The sequence below is a fragment of the Ovis aries genome, chromosome 18, assembly GCF_016772045.2.
Source record: "Ovis aries strain OAR_USU_Benz2616 breed Rambouillet chromosome 18, ARS-UI_Ramb_v3.0, whole genome shotgun sequence".
NCBI classification, from domain to species: domain Eukaryota; kingdom Metazoa; phylum Chordata; class Mammalia; order Artiodactyla; family Bovidae; genus Ovis; species Ovis aries.
In genome coordinates this window covers 5,520,242-5,536,188 of record NC_056071.1, presented here as the reverse complement: position 1 = coordinate 5,536,188, position 15,947 = coordinate 5,520,242, and the positions used below count along the sequence as shown (strand labels likewise).

Below are 15,947 nucleotides of genomic sequence, written 5' to 3'. Positions count from 1 at the left end.
TAGATGGGAAACAGTGGAAACTGTGGCTGACTTTATTTTGAGGGGCTCCCAAATCACTGCAGATGGTGATTGCAGCCATGAAATTAAAAGATGCTTACTCCTTGGAAGGAAAGTTATGACCAACCTAGATAGTATATTGAAAAGCAGAGATATTACTTTGCCAAAAAAGGTCCATCTAGTCAAGGCTATGGTTTTTCCAGTAGTCATGAATGGATGTGAGAGTTGGACTGTGAAGAAAGCTGAGCACCAAAGAATTGATGCTTTTGGACTGTGGTGCTGGAGAAGACTCTTGAGAGTCCCTTGAACTGCAAGGAGACCAACCAGTCCATCCTAAAGGAGATCAGTCCTGGGTGTCCACTGGAAGTACTGATGCTGAGGAAACTCCAAGTTTTGAAACTCCAATACTTGGCCACCTCATGCGAAGAGTTGACTTATTGGAAAAGACCGTGATGTTGTGAGGGATTGGGGGCAGGAGGAGAAGGGGATGGCAGAGGATGAGATGGCTAGATAGCATCACCGACTCGAAGGATATGAGTTTGTGTGAACTCTGGGAGTTGGTGATGGACAGGGAGGCCTGGCGTGCTGTGATTTATGGGGTCGCAAAGAGCCGGACACGACTGAGTGACTGAACTGAACTGAACTGAAGTTTCCTGAGATTTCCAAAATGCCTGGGCTAGGTATGTCTTGCTATGTTTCCTGTAGCATATCTCATACCTGAGGGAATAAAGTGCAGTCCCTACACTATTAAAGAGTTTGGCATTTTGCTTTAGTTTATTTGATCCATAATAACTTTTAACAGTTCACTGGCATAGGAAATTTGTGACACTGCTAAACAATAAGGTAAAGCTTAAATTTCATTTGTGGGTTCACTTCAACCGCCTAAAAACACTGTACTGCTTCCTGTCTTTGCCTTACTTAAAATATGCTGCCCTCAAATCATGCTTTCTTTTCTTGTGGAAATCTGACCCGTCCCTCAAGGTCCAGCTTTGCCTGACCTCTAGAAAGCCTTTGTCTAATGTACCCAGCCCTGCTGACACCATCTCCTCTGAATGCCCAGAGTACATCTGAAGATGACTATAGACTATGTGCCATGTATAGACTATGTGTAGACTGTGGGCTCTGTGTAGACCATGTGCTATTGGATGGAATGGAACACCAGATGTTGTAGTTTCATAAGTGATAGTCTTATCTCCCAAATTAGTTGCTTTGGGCCAGTGACATACTTTCCAATTCTACTTCCCTCTGAAAATCTACATCTCCACAGGATCTAGGATAGTTCCACATACTATGAAGATGGTCCACACAACCCTCTGCACTGCCTGACGATTGATAATGGCAACTCATAATTCCCTTCCCTAACCTGAATTTTGTGGCTGACTCTCGGCAGACTCACTGACAGCCAGACTCCCAATGTTGAACTCTTCTGACCCAGTTACTTGATATGTGGGGGCCCTGCTTCTGAGAGGTCAGCATTAGGTAGCAGGGGCCACACAGGAGTCAGAATATCTGAGGGCAACAGGTCCCCCAACAGCAGGCAACCTTGAGCAAGTACATAAACTAGATAATGTGCAGGTTCTCACTTCTCAAACAAGGCCAGCCCCACTTTCCCTGACTGCCCCACACTGGGAGAGGCAGGGAGGATCAAACCAAGATTATTTGTAAACTGTAAGGCACTATGATTTATAGGAAATTACTATACTCCTTCACTGGAGTATGATTCAGCTCTGAGGGAGAGACTTAGTCCCTGCTTGGGACTTTATTTACGATAAGAGTCATTTGCTAAAGAGGATAAATGATAACAGAAAAACAGGAAGATTTAATGTGAAACCAGTTCCACTTTGTAGTGTTTTATAGTGATCATCAAGAGAGATTCACCTGGGCCAAGCTGACATAGTGGCAACACAATATTAACTAATCTTGCAAGGGCTAAAACTCAGAGATAAACAGTTAGAAAACAAACCAGGTCATACACCTCCAGCTACTGTGGGAAAGGCAATAGAAGCCCATGATGAGAAAAAAAAAGTTTATCTCGAAGACACAATGAAGAATTGATCTGTGCCTCTAAATATACATCACCAGTCTCACAATTGGATGACTGTACACAGGAATGTATAGGTAGTTAAAGAGAGTCATTAAAGTTTAGCCTCTCACAGGTTTGATTTCTTTGAGAGTCTTATACCAGATCCCTATCTGTTTCACCATCAAAACAAATATATCTGGTGAAAGTCATTAGGCAATCCGAGGACCGTAAGAAATAGGAAAATTGAAGGAATGCTATTGGTGTGTAGAATGTGGTATCACACACAACCCAACTAACATTTACTGGTCTGGATGTAAAGAAGAACAACAAAGTAATAGCAATGACCTAGACCCTCATTTTGGCACAGGTTTCAGTTTTTGCCACCAAGGGAGTGCACTAAAGTACTATAATCCTCTGAAGAAGAGGAAAAAGCATAATTTTAATAAAGCCAAAAATAAGTGTGATACAGTCACACTGCACTCGGAATGTATCTGAAGTAGCCAGCTATGCAAAAACTCTATGTGGTGCCCAGCCCATCCAGACCTCCTGCTAAACCAGTGGGGAACCTGAGAGGAACTGGTTGTCCAGTCCACAAGCAGGAGTAGGGTAAGAGTTGAGCTGAGACAGAAAGAAGTCCTCTCCACCAGTACTGAGAGAAGAGGACAGTGCCCTCTCAGACCTTCTCTGCTCTTATAATTTGACAGAATAACTATAATGTGATTGGAAACAGGCGATAGTCTGGTGAGCTAGGGCCAAGCGCTACCCTAGAAAAGATAAACACTAGTTAAGACATTTTTATGATTTTTCTGGACTTCAAGGTAAGCACATAATATCTCCTGTTTAAGTGAGACAGTTCATATCTTACCTTGTTTGATAAAGAAGGAAAGTGAAGCACAAGAGGTGGATGAGTGGCTAGTATCAAGCTCTTGATTGATAAGTGGTAGAGCAGGCTCAAACCCTTCTTCTGCTGCAACCTCAGGATTCTTTCTGAGATGACTGTTCTGCTCCATACAAAATGGTACCATTTCAAAAGCTTTAACTATCCTTCTTACCAAGATTCCTGGAATTTCTTCATCTTGCAAGGCCTATCTTGATTCTGCCGAATCCTAAACCATCTTTCAACCTGGCGCTCTGTCAAGTTACACTTCTTTGCCAGTCCATAAATGTCAGTCTGAAAGGGGATGAAACAAATGAGTGAGCACTTAAGAGCAGAGCAGGCTGGCAGGCAAGCAAGAGACACTGAGACTGAGTTACAAGCATTCGTGCACTGGAGATGAGAGAGGTTCTGCATTAAACCTCGCGCCATCCTCCAGGGGATCTTCACACAGGTAGGACTCAGAAAGCTGCTATCAGTTTTGGTATTGTCAGTGGGTGGCCCTGAGAAAGTGAAGTAGCCTTTGAGGCTACTTGGTTTATTGAACCCCTCTCACTGTCTGCTTTCCAAAACCCCCAAAAGGACCATTGAGCAGCCATCAGTGCATGGTACTGGATAAGAGCCCAGGGGTTAGGTGTCCAACAACTTTAGTTCAAATTCTGATTTGACCAAAAAGGTAGCTGTGAGACCAAGGGCACTCATGTAATTGATCTTTGCTTTTCATTGTTCTCATGTGCAAAGAGGGCCATAACCCTTATTTTATCATTATTCATGGAATCAGTAAATGTAAATTATACATTCCAAAGGTAGTTCAGTTGTTAATTCATGTCTGACTTTTTGCGACCCCATGGACTGTAGCCCACCAGGCTCTTCTGTCCATGGGATTTCCCAGGCAAGAATATTGGAGTGGATTACCATTTACTTCTCCAGGGGATCTTCCCGACCCAGGGATCAGACCCATGTCTCTTGCATCTCTTGCATTGGTAGGTAGCTTTTTTACCACTGAGCCACCGGGGAAGCCCATATATTACACGTGACATAGACTGAAAATTGGGTGTTCAAAAATTCAGTCTCCCTCTCCTTCTTTATCAGAAGGAAAATATTCTTGAAATAAGAGAACAGTACTCATAAAGCTTGCTTACTTGTATGTCAGGCACTTAATTATTACCTACAACAATTCCTTTAGAAAGTTTTTATCATTCCAATTTTACTGATTACAAAACAGCCTGGAGGGGATAATAAACTTGCTCAAACAGTAAAAAAAAAAAAAAAAAAAAAACCTCGCGCCAGTGCATTTACCCCTTTTGTTCATGGAGTCACACACACCCATCCCAAAACAGAGAGAGTGTTAATTCCTAGAAAACTCAGTTGCTAAGAAAGACCAGTTCTCCATAAGTTGGTAGCAACCCATACATTCAAGTTCCATACATGGCTCACTTCTTTAGCCAATTTTATTTAGGGCCTCCTAGGTTCCACATAGAGTAGTATAGTTTAAGATGTCAATCAAACCCAATCTCTGTATTTTTTCCTGTGAGAAAAATGGGACTCCAAGAGTTTTAACAGCTTGTCTAAGACCTAAAACTAGTAGCAAAGTGAGGATATGAACTTAGGTTCCTGCCCTTTCTGTCATTTCATACAATGTTTCTAATAGATCCAAAACTTTCACATTTAATCATATGCACAGCCTATTTTGGAGAAGGAAATGGCAACCCCCTCCAGTATTCCTCCCTGGAGATACCATAGACAGATGAGCCTGGCTGGCTACAGTCTACAGGGTTGCACAGAGTCAGACATGACTTAGCGACTAAACAACAACAACAGCATATTTTAAACAACCTTAAATAATTCCAATTTGTAAAAAATAAGGATTGCAGATTATAATAATGATGACTGCTTCTCTGGAAGGCAGAAGTTGCAGGTTATGGTTTAAACTGAAAACAATGTGGATGATAGATTTGCTCAAACATCACAAATGTGAAGTTCTCCCAGGACCAAACAAGAACCCAAAATGACAGAAGCGGCCCTGCTTCCTGGTGGTATTTGAAGCTGTGTTCTTTCAACATGGGCATGTTTTATATGCTAACCCTACAGTACTTTCCACTTCCACAAGGAAATAAGCTGTATAATTTTTAAAAGATACCAGTCTTCTTGATCTTTCATTTTGCAATGCTGAGTACAAGAAATATTTCAGTTTACTCCTAACTTAATGCATGTTCAGTCGCTTCAGTCATGTCTGACTCTTCGCATCTCTATGACTGTAGCCCACCAGGCTCCTCTGTCCATGGGATTCTCCAGGCAAGAACACTGGAGTGGTTGCCATTCCCTTCTTCAGAGGATCTTCCCGACCCAGAGATAACTGCAAGCCTATTACTTAATCTGAAGAGAAAGAAAGCAAAACAAAACATAGATAAGGCATATTATACTATTTCCCTGTAAACTGTCATCTCTAATACTATTATTTTATAGGCTAAGGTTTCACCTCCTGTTCTATGTTGTTTTGGTTCGTTTTTGTGTTTTTGATGGCCCTAAATTGGCAGCTATTCATTGGTGAGTATTTCCTGCAGGCATTGTGCTTGGCACCGAAGATCTGAATGAACAAGATTAGTATTTATGGGCCCTCCCCTTCACGAGGTAAAGCCTGTCTGGTAAGGAAGTCAGAAAATGCAACAAAGAATTTTAATAAATTATGATGAGTGCTGAAAGAGGGGAAGGTCAGGGTACCATGGGACCTAACTTTATGTAGGCAATTCCTGGAAGTTACACGATGCTAAACCCTGAAAAATGTCCCAAGAAGGAGAAGATGAAGAAGGGAAGTGTCCTGGCAGCATGTGAAGTCATCTGGGAATGAGAGCACAGAGGAGCTGGGAGTACTCAAAGGACAGAAAGAGGTCTTGCAGGGTAGAAACATACAGACAGGTGAGGAGGAAAGATGTGGCCAGGGCCACAGCAAGGAGGGCCTTGTCTGGAATTTATCTGTAGGTTACAGAATGTTTGCATTTTGAAGGCTTCCTCTTGCAGTGTGTGAAGTATGAAGCACCAGGAATGAACAGAGGTGGAGACAGTGTTTACTTTGCCCTGTTATCCTTGACCTCTCTCAGTGAGGTCCCCAGCAAGGACCTCACACTCCAGATGGGACAAGTCTGGAGGTCTGGATACACTCTCCCAGGCAGCACCAAACTTGTCACAGCCCTACCGCAGGAGGAGAGAACAGGGCAGGTTTTGAGGCAACAGAATGCAGTAGGAATGGCAGGGAACCAAAAACAGAAGATTGAATTCTGCTACTTCCTAGCTCTGCAGCCTGGAGCTGTGTGCTCTGACCCACTGTGGAAAATGGGGCACTGACAATGAGTGGTTGTCTCCTGTCTGGTGGGAGTGATTTAGGGTCCCGGGGCTCTATCTAATCATCCATCACGTGCTACATCAATGCTAGAGATTATGGCTGAACACAGAAAGGAGGCCACAGACTGAAAATCACTTCAAAAATCAATATTCCTCTACTCCTAAAATTATTTGTAAGCATGAACAGATTCCCCCAAACAGAAGATATAATTCAAATCCTATTGCTTGCGCCATAGCAGAACATATTCTGAAACGCAGCAGCACTATATTCTGTACCTTCTGAGACTGAAACGCTCTGGGTACAGCTTGACTGTTTTAGAAGTTTTATTCATTCGATCATTCACAAATGTTTACTGAGCCTCTACTCACTAGTGCCAGTCACTATTCTAGGCACTGGAGATTCAGCAATGAGCAAAGTCCCTGTCCCCACAGTAGAATTTTCCCAGATCTGAGAACAATACAATTTTACTACCTCATCATTTCTACAGATACCTGATGAATAAATGCATCTGGAAGATGGTGATCAAACATGATTTGAAGCATTTTTCCTGATTGGAGCACAAATGAATCTGATTCAAAATCTTGACAACTCTGGCCTCATATATCTACAATATTATTGAGATATAAGTCCTCTTGCAAACAGAAGTCTTTGGTAGTATTTTGTTATTAATATACGAAACAAACATTTATTGAATACCTACTAGGTACAGAAAGTTGTGTTAAGATATTATGGGAATACAAACAAGCATACTTAGGAAACAACTGATGTTCCCTTGGGATAATTAATGTTGGGAAGATATACTTGAGAACGTTCCTGTAGAAGTCTACATGATAGGTATAGCCTATGAATAATAAGAGCTGACCTTGAGTGTGTGCCAGGCAGTATTCTAAGTACTCAATTCAATCCCTGAATTGAGAGTCCTATGAGGTAACTGCTGTTAACACACTCAGTTCACAGATGTGGACACTGAGGCAGAGGGGTTAATCTGCTCACCTTCACACACAGTCTGTTCTCACAATTTGTGTTTTTAGCCTGGACACTATAGAGAATGTGTCTGTGGAAGGGAAAGGCTCTCAGGCAGAACCTGGAAGGGAAGCAGTGTGGCCTAAAATGGAGCCATGAGGCCTGGCCACTTGATGCAAAAACCAACTCTCTGGGACCATGGAGAAGCCACTCAACTTCTTTGTCTATCACACGTCTCACCCATAAAATAAACTGGGCTAGAGAGCTAGAGAGCCTTTTGCTCTAAAAATGTTTGAATCCATGGTTGAGACAAGCTAGCAACCTGGAATGCCCCTATGGACCCTTCTCCAACTATGGACCACAATACCTGCTTTATGTCAGTCTTATGGCACCACGTTTTCTTTAAATTACCTTTCAGAACTACACATTCGTTTGTTCTGCAATAGTTCTCATCGTGTTCTTGCAGAGGAAAAGGGCTAGCTAATAAGTTCTGCTGCTCTTTCATTTTACCAACAGCGGGAAAAGTGATCCGTTGGCCAGAGCTATTGGTATGTTATCATGATTCTCTCTCTGAATTTCATCTTGAAATTGTCATGGAGATACACATAGAGAGAGATATACAGATATATAAACAGTGGACACACAGCTGCACATACACAGTCACAAAGAAGTGTGTGAAACAGAACAAACAAACTCTCAGCGGCAGTTCACATGTATAGCTTTTTGGACCTCATCAATACCATGTTATATCCTCTGTGCTAACCAGCATAGAATTGATACTGTGTATCTGAAAAGTTTTTGTTTTTTTGGTGCAGTCTGTAGCAGCTGAAGAAGAAGCCTCGATTTGTGTCCTCAGTTGTCTTAATAAAGTCAGATGTTACGTACCAGTATTACCACTTAAGTGCCCTGTGACTACAGACTTGGAATACTTTGTTAGAGGTGATACCTGCCCATCCCTTGAACCAGCACAATTTTTTTTAGTCTTCCCAGCAACTTGTCTTACTTCAGCTATAAATTAAGCAAAAACGCTGTCTGTGTGACACTGGCCAAGCTAATGCGTGGAAGCATTGCAGTATCATTTTGTTTCCACATCTGAAACCACTATTAAGTCATCTACTTTGCCGCCTTCTACTATATTCTATCTTCCTAAGTTCTAGTACTTTTATTCCACGGGCATTTTACTGGCCAACTTGTTGTCATCTTGATCTGTTATACAAATACTACCTTGATTTTGTAATCTATGAGCAATATAAATTAGATGTTTTGCTTATGTCCCTTAATCTTCATAGTTTAGTAGAGGAAGCTTTCTAACACTTGGGGGTTGATATATAACATTTCTTCTATTACCTGTTGCAAACGTCCAAATTATAACTACACTAAGCCATACTATGGAAAAATTCTGAAAGAGATGGGAATACCAGACCACCTAACCTGCCTCTTGAGAAATCTGTATGCAGGCCAGGAAGCAACAGTTAGAACTGGACATGGAACAACAGACTGGTTCCAAATAGGAAAAGGAGTATGTCAAGGCTGGATATTGTCACCCTGCTTATTTAACTTACATGCAGAGTACATCATGAGAAATGCTGGATTGGAAGAAACACAAGCTGGAATCAAGATTGCCGGGAGAAATATCAATCACCTCAGATATGCAGATGACACCACCCTTATGGCAGAAAGTGAAGAGGAACTAAAAAGCCTCTTGATGAAACTGAAAGAGGAGAGTGAAAAAGTCAGCTTAAAGCTCAACATTCAGAAAATGAAGATCATGGCATCTGGTCCCATCACTTCATGGGAAATAGATGGGAAACAGTGGAAACAGTGTCAGACTTTATTTTTTGGGGCTCCAAAATCACTGCAGATGGTGACTGCAGCCATGAAATTAAAAGACGCTTACTCCTTGGAAGAAAAGTTATGACCAACCTAGATAGTATATTCAAAAGCAGAGATATTACTTTGCCGACTAAGGTCTGTCTAGTCAAGGCTATGGTTTTTCCAGTAGTCATGTATGGATGTGAGAGTTGGACTGTGAAGAAGACTGAGCACTGAAGAACTGATGCTTTTGAACTGTGGTGTTGGAGAAGACTCTTGAGAGTTCCTTGGACTGCAAGGAGATCCAACCAGTCCATTCTGAAGGAGATCAACCCTGGGATTTCTTTGGAAGGAATGATGCTAAAGCTGAAACTCCAGTACTTTGGCCACCTCATGTGAAGAGTTGACTCACTAGAAAAGACCGTGATGGTGGGAGGGATTGGGGGCAGGAGAAGAAGGAGATGACAGAGGATGAGATGGCTGGATGGCATCACTGACTCGATGGATGCGAGTCTGAGTGAACCCCGGGAGTTGGTGATGGACAAGGAGGCCTGGCGTGCTGCGATTCATGGGGTTGCAAAGAGTCGGACACGACTGAGCGACCGAACTGAACTGAAGCCATACTGTATTATCAACTGAGCTAGAATAATTACTTACAAACATAGCTCCAGACTCTGAAATACAGTTTCAACATCCTGTACACAGTTAAAGACATTATTTAGGCATATTAGAAGCAGCACTTGACAGGGAGTCCTGGGCCAGGGTCCAGGTTTGGATTCAGCCATTAATTAGCTGCATGACCTAGGACAGGTCCTCTGTTGACCTTAGTTTCCTCATCTCAATTTGTAAAGAAGAAAGATGACCTAATCTCTAAATTTCTTTCAGCTTTTCTTCACTTTTCTTTAACTGTCAGATGTCTAATTTATCTTCATAGCTGAGAAACTTGATAAGAGCCAAGTTTTCTACATAGACCTTGAGCCTTGGTATATATGCCTATCATGACATATCAACAAGCTAAACGATACACCCATCAACATTGACTAAATCTGACCAAATGGTCTAAGCCCTTTTAATTGACTTTTTTGATAAAACTTCTTAAATCGAACTGTTTTGAAGTTCCTTTGACCTCTAGCTAACTTTGGGAGTGCTTCAGAGGGCCCCTGAAATATCCCAAAGAGAGATATTCAACTGTGTTTATTTGGTTGGTTAAATTACATGAAAAATATTATCAAATGAGTAATAAATCCTCTCATGTTATAATGTATTATAAATATTACTAATATAGATATCTTAGGAATTATATGGAGGTCTTAACATTCTGATATGTCCTGGTATTTTATGAAAAACCTGATGACTTCACAAAAGTTAACAAAGGACTGAATGAACCAGCAAATATGCTTATAACTTTTACAGTTTCTATCTGAAAAATTATAGGTTTGAATCATGTGTTTTCCGGGAGTAGGGAAAACCTTCCTTTCAAACTAATTATGAAAATAATTTGGTAAAATTATATGTTATAAACAAAACAATTATATTTTTTATCTGACTCTTCCAGAAATTTGAAACTCTTTGGTTTCTAGTAAGTTTATCAAATGAGTTAGGAAGGTTATCTCACTAACAGGTACAAAAATCTCAAGGAATTTTTGAGACCTTAAAAAGGGAAGAATTCACCTAGATTTGTTAGGCAAAATCTGTGATAAGCCTTTGGTATTGAGTTTCCCAGCCCTGTTTTATTTTAAAAGTTCAGTCTGAGACTCTATAAATGTTTCAGCAAAATAAAAAGTCTATGATCAATTATGGTTATATAAATCATCAGACCAAAATTAGTGACAACAGACCTATTTTGCAAACAAACTAGCCTTAATTTGGTTATATTTGATAAAAATGAGGATAACTTTAGGGAGAAAAAGATGTTTCAATAACTGTTAAATCTCAGTTTGAAAATAAATTATCAGATAATAATTATTCATTATTCTCAGAAACAAAGGATAATAAGGATTCTCTAGGAGAGTCCTAACTTTTCATAAACACAACTAAATAACTTCCCCTCTGCAAAATGTAAAATGATGCTTAAGCATTATTATCACCATAGGTAACAGCAGTATTTAGGTGAATGACTTCAGTCTTTTAGAGCAGGTAGAAAAAAAGGACACACAGAGATGGCTTGTCAGACTCTCCTCCTTTTAGGAAAAAAAAAGCACATACAGAAGCTGATGGCAGACAAGTTAGAGACAGTGCTGGCTAGCCATGAATAATTCTGAACATGATGCCTGGTGCTATGTGGTCAGATTTCAATATGCTCATTTGTGCAGGGAGCCCGCCAGACCAGTGACAGAAAGTGTCATAGAAGAAGCAAGTGAATTCAGCAGAAAGTTCAGGACCCTAAAAATCTATCTATCCTGAAACCACATTAGTACATATTTTTGACTTAAAATTACTAGTGAAAGATATCTGTATTTGTCAGAGAGAGTGTGCCACTTTTGGAGAAGTTTTTATTTCATCTTATTTAAATGTGAGGTATAATGAAACTAGACTTTCCTGGACACTACTATTTTTACATAACTTTTACGTCACAGTCTTTTTCTGTGGTGTAAACATGCAGTGCACTGTAACATTTCATCAAGTACATCTTGTATAGAGAAGAGAATTGTGATTCTCCTAAGGATTCCATCCCTGGGGAGTGGCCAGGAGCACAGAGTATTTCTGAGTATTTTGAAGCCTTGGATAAAATAAAGGGTTCTGCTCAGGAAAGCCACCCCAAGAGACACTTTTATAATATGTGCTGTGTGTATTGACAGTGTCACAGTCATCAAAAATGTCAGATATGGGCTACTCTGCCTTAAAAATGACCCATTTTCATTGGCATACTTTGTATATATCCTACCACTGAAAATCAAATTTTGATCTTTATACCCAAATTGTCAGTGTTCAGCACTATGTTACTTTATATCATTATAATATATATTTATATATATATTTTTATATTGTATATTATTGTGTCACTTTATATTATGCTCAGAATGCTTTATAACTTATCAACAGAGGAAAAAATCCAAATGAAACAAATTATTTGCTGCTCAACTGAAACTAACTTTTTGCATAGATGAGGTAAGCAACAGATGATGGAAATATTAAGAAAGGAGATTTTAAAATCCCAAAACAAAGAATTTGAACTTACTTGAGATGGTTTCCTTGTGGAATGTTTGAAAAAATTCTCTAAAACAGCATTTGGTATAATCTTCTTTTGAACTTCCTCTTTAATGCCAAATGTTTTTGCTAGAGGTGAAGCAATAAACCTATGAAAATATAAACAAAAGAAAGAGTCAGACATGGCTGAGAAACTAACACTTGCTTTTCAAGTTCAAAATCTGAGAATGAATCCACAATGTCGTCAGGAAAGTCAAGCTGTAACTTTAGATTCCAAATGAAAGATGAGTCATTAGACTACCTAAAGCCAAAATCTGCCTTACAGAAATTCAAAGAGCAAAATTTGAGATCTTTCAACAAGCAATAACTTAAAATACAAAATACACGTGACTAAACACACAGGGATGAGGGGTGCTAACAGTGCAATGAGAATCCTCCTCATATAGCTTATAGTCAGCCCCTAGGTAAGCGGTTCCTCCTTATTCAAGGTTTCACATCCATGGGTTCAACCAACAGTAGATTTAGCACTGTAGTATTTACTACTGTAAAAAGTCTGCTTACAAGTGGACCCTGCAGTTCAAACCCTTGTTGTTCAAGGGTCAACTGTACTTGCATAGTTCTAAAATCCATTCTATGTAAACTCAAATATATTTATATGTAATATCCAGGAACCAGGATAAACCATTCTATTTAGTTTCATGTTTAAGACTACTAAAGATTAAGATAAATGTTTTGTTATTATTTTCTTTAGTGATATTATCTTAAAGAAATTATTATGTCCCCTATTTAAAGTTCTAACTAATGAAAAATAGCAAGACTCTTGGGTAAATATTTAGCAATGGGATTGACAAGTTGTACGGCAAGTGTACACTTCACTTTATAAGAACTTAGTGAATGTTTTCCAAAGTGTCTATACTATTTTACACGTCCATCAATAATGTGCCAGAGCCCCAGTTATCCATATCTCTGCCAGTAGTTGGTATTGCCAGTCTCTTTAATTTTAGCAATTCTACTGTGGGTGTAGTGGCTTTTATTGATTTTATATTCTAATTTCTATTATTTCTTAACTTCTGCTTGTTATAAATTCAGTTTGCTTTTTTCCCTTGTTTATTAAAGTAGAAGGTTAGATTACTGATTTGAGATCTTTTTTCTTTTTAAATATATGTGGTTATAGCTATAAATGTCCTAGTAAGCACTGCTTTAGCTGAATCCCATAAGCTTTGGTGTGGTGCTTTCTTTTTCATTCATCTTATAGCATTTTCTGATTTACCTGTGATTTCTCCTCTGACCCATAGGTTATTAGAAATATCCTCTTTAATTTCCATATATTTGCTAATTTCTCAATTTCCTTCTATTATGGACTTCTAATTTCATTCAATAGTGGTCAGAAAACATACCTTGTATGATTTCAATCCTCTTACTTTTATTGAGATTAGTTTTAAGGCCTAACACATGGTCTATTCTGGAGACTGTTCCTCGTGTACATGAGAAGAATGTGTATTCTGCTGTTATTGGTGATGTGCTCTATAGAGGTGTGTTAGGTCTAGTTCATTTACAACACTGATCAAGTCTATTTCTTTGTTGATTTTTTGCCTAGTTGTTCTATCCATTACTGAAAATGGGGTATTGAAGTTTACAACTATTGTTGTTGAATTGTTTATTTCTCCTTTCAGTTCTGTTTGCTTCATGTTTTTGGGACTATGTTGCTAGGTACATATATGTTTGAAGCAACTTAGCAGCAGCAGTAGCAGCGTAATATATATATTTCTCATTCTTTCACTTTCAACCTATTTATGTCTTTGAACTTAAAGTGAGTCTCTCATAGAAATTATATAGTTGGATCATATATTAATATTTCTATCCAGTCCTCCTATATCTTTTAGTTGGAGTATTTAATTCATTTACATTTAATGCAAATTACACTTAATTACTGATAGACAGGATTTATATCTGCCACTTTGCTATTTACTTTCTATACAGCTTATGCTTTTTTGTTTCTCTATCCATCCATTACTATCTTCTCTGTGCTAAACAGATATTTTCTAGTGTATTCTTTTAATTCTTTCTCTTGTTTCATTATTTTAAAAAATCATCTTCTTAGTGGTTAATCTAGGGATTACAATTAACATATTAATTTATAATTTTCTAATTCGGATTAACAGTAAAACAATTTAAGCACTATACAAAACTCCACTACCTTCCCTCTCTGTGCTGCTACTGTCATATAAATTATGTACTTCTAAATTGTGTTCTCATCAACGGACATTTATGATTATTGTTTTATGCAGCTGTCTTTCAAATCAGACAGGAGTAAAACATATTACCAAAAAAATGCATTTATTCTTTTTATTTCTTATGTGGGTCCTTTACCGGTGCTCTTTATTTTTTCCTGTGGACTCAAGTTACTGTCTGCATCCTCTGCTTTCAGGCAGTAGGACTCCCTTTAGTATTTCTCATAGGGCAGGTCTGCTTAGCAACAAATTCTCCCAGTTTTTGCTTATCTAAAACTGTCTTATTTTCTCTCATTTTGAAGGATAATTTTGCTTGGTTGACAGTTTTTTCTTTCTTGTTATTTGTCCTCCTACTGCCTTTGTCTTCCATGATTGCTGATGAGAAATCAACTCAATCTTATCACAGATCATTGTTATATGATAATATGCTTCTCTCTCATTGCTTTCAATTCTATCTTTCAACAGTTTGCTTATGATATACCTAGATATCAACCTCTTTAATTAAGCTTATTCTTCGTGGAGTTTGGTTAGCTTCCCAAATTACAGATTAATGTGTGTCATCAGATTTGGGGAAATTTTTAGCCACTTATTTCTTCAAATATTTTCTATTCTGTCCATTTTATCCTCTTCTTCTGGAATTCCCATTATACATATGTTGTTATGCTTCATCAGGGCCCAGAGGTCTCTGAGATTCTTCATTTTTCTATATTCTTATTTTTTTTCTGTTCCTTAGACTGCTGAATCTTTCTTTTCCCTGCCCCAAAATGCTGTTAAGGCCCTCCAGTGAATTTTTAATATGAGTTATTGTACTTATCAAGTCCCAAATTTCTATTTGATTTTTTAAAATAATCTATAATTTTATCTCTTTACTGATATTCTTAATTTAATGAGACATTTCTTTCCTTAGTTTTTAAGCATGGGTTTCTCTAGTTCTTTGAACATTTTTTAAACAGTTGACTTAAAGTCTTGTCTAATAAGTTTAACATCCAGGCTTTGTAAGGGACACACTCTATTGGCTGCTGGTTTTTTTCCCTTCTGTACGAGCTGTACTTTCTTATTTTGTTGCATGTCATAATTTTTGCTTAAAGGCTGGATGGCATCACTGAATCAATGGACGCAAGTGTGAGCGAACTCCGGGAGTTGGTGATGGACAGGGAGGCCTGGCGTGCTGCGATTCACGGGGTTGCAAAGAGTCGGACACGACTGAGCGACTGAACTGAACTGAACTGAGACATGCTTACTAATATAATATGGCAACTTTGGAAATCAGAATATCCCCCTCTTCAGAGTTTGTTGTTGTTCATGCTGTTTGTTGTCGTCCATTTGTTGTTTACTTTTAAAATCTGATCTGTAAAGTCTATATTCTTTATGTGTAGACACTAAAGTCTTTAGTAGGTTAGCTTAGTGTTCTACTAACGATTAGACAGAGATGTCCTTAAATGCTTGGAACCAATTAAATCTTCCTGTGTTTGCTAAAGGGCTCGTGTACACTTCAGGGCACACCTTCAACACTCGACCAGGCAGTGGACAACTTTGCCTTAGCCTTCACTTCCTGTTTGC

General features: G+C 38.8%; 1 protein-coding gene across 3 annotated transcripts in view; it reads right to left on the bottom strand.

Annotated features, from left to right (window-relative positions):
* Window positions 1-15,947, bottom strand: part of CERS3 (ceramide synthase 3) — a 178,309-nt gene that overhangs the window by 115,148 nt on the left and 47,214 nt on the right. For all 3 annotated transcript variants that reach the window (XM_060401983.1, XM_060401984.1, XM_027957005.3), the window contains 2 exons: window positions 12,188-12,305; window positions 3,073-3,191 (listed from right to left, as the gene is read on the bottom strand). In XM_060401983.1, the coding sequence (XP_060257966.1) occupies window positions 3,073-3,191; window positions 12,188-12,305 (237 nt within the window). The remainder of the gene's footprint in view (window positions 1-3,072; window positions 3,192-12,187; window positions 12,306-15,947) is intronic.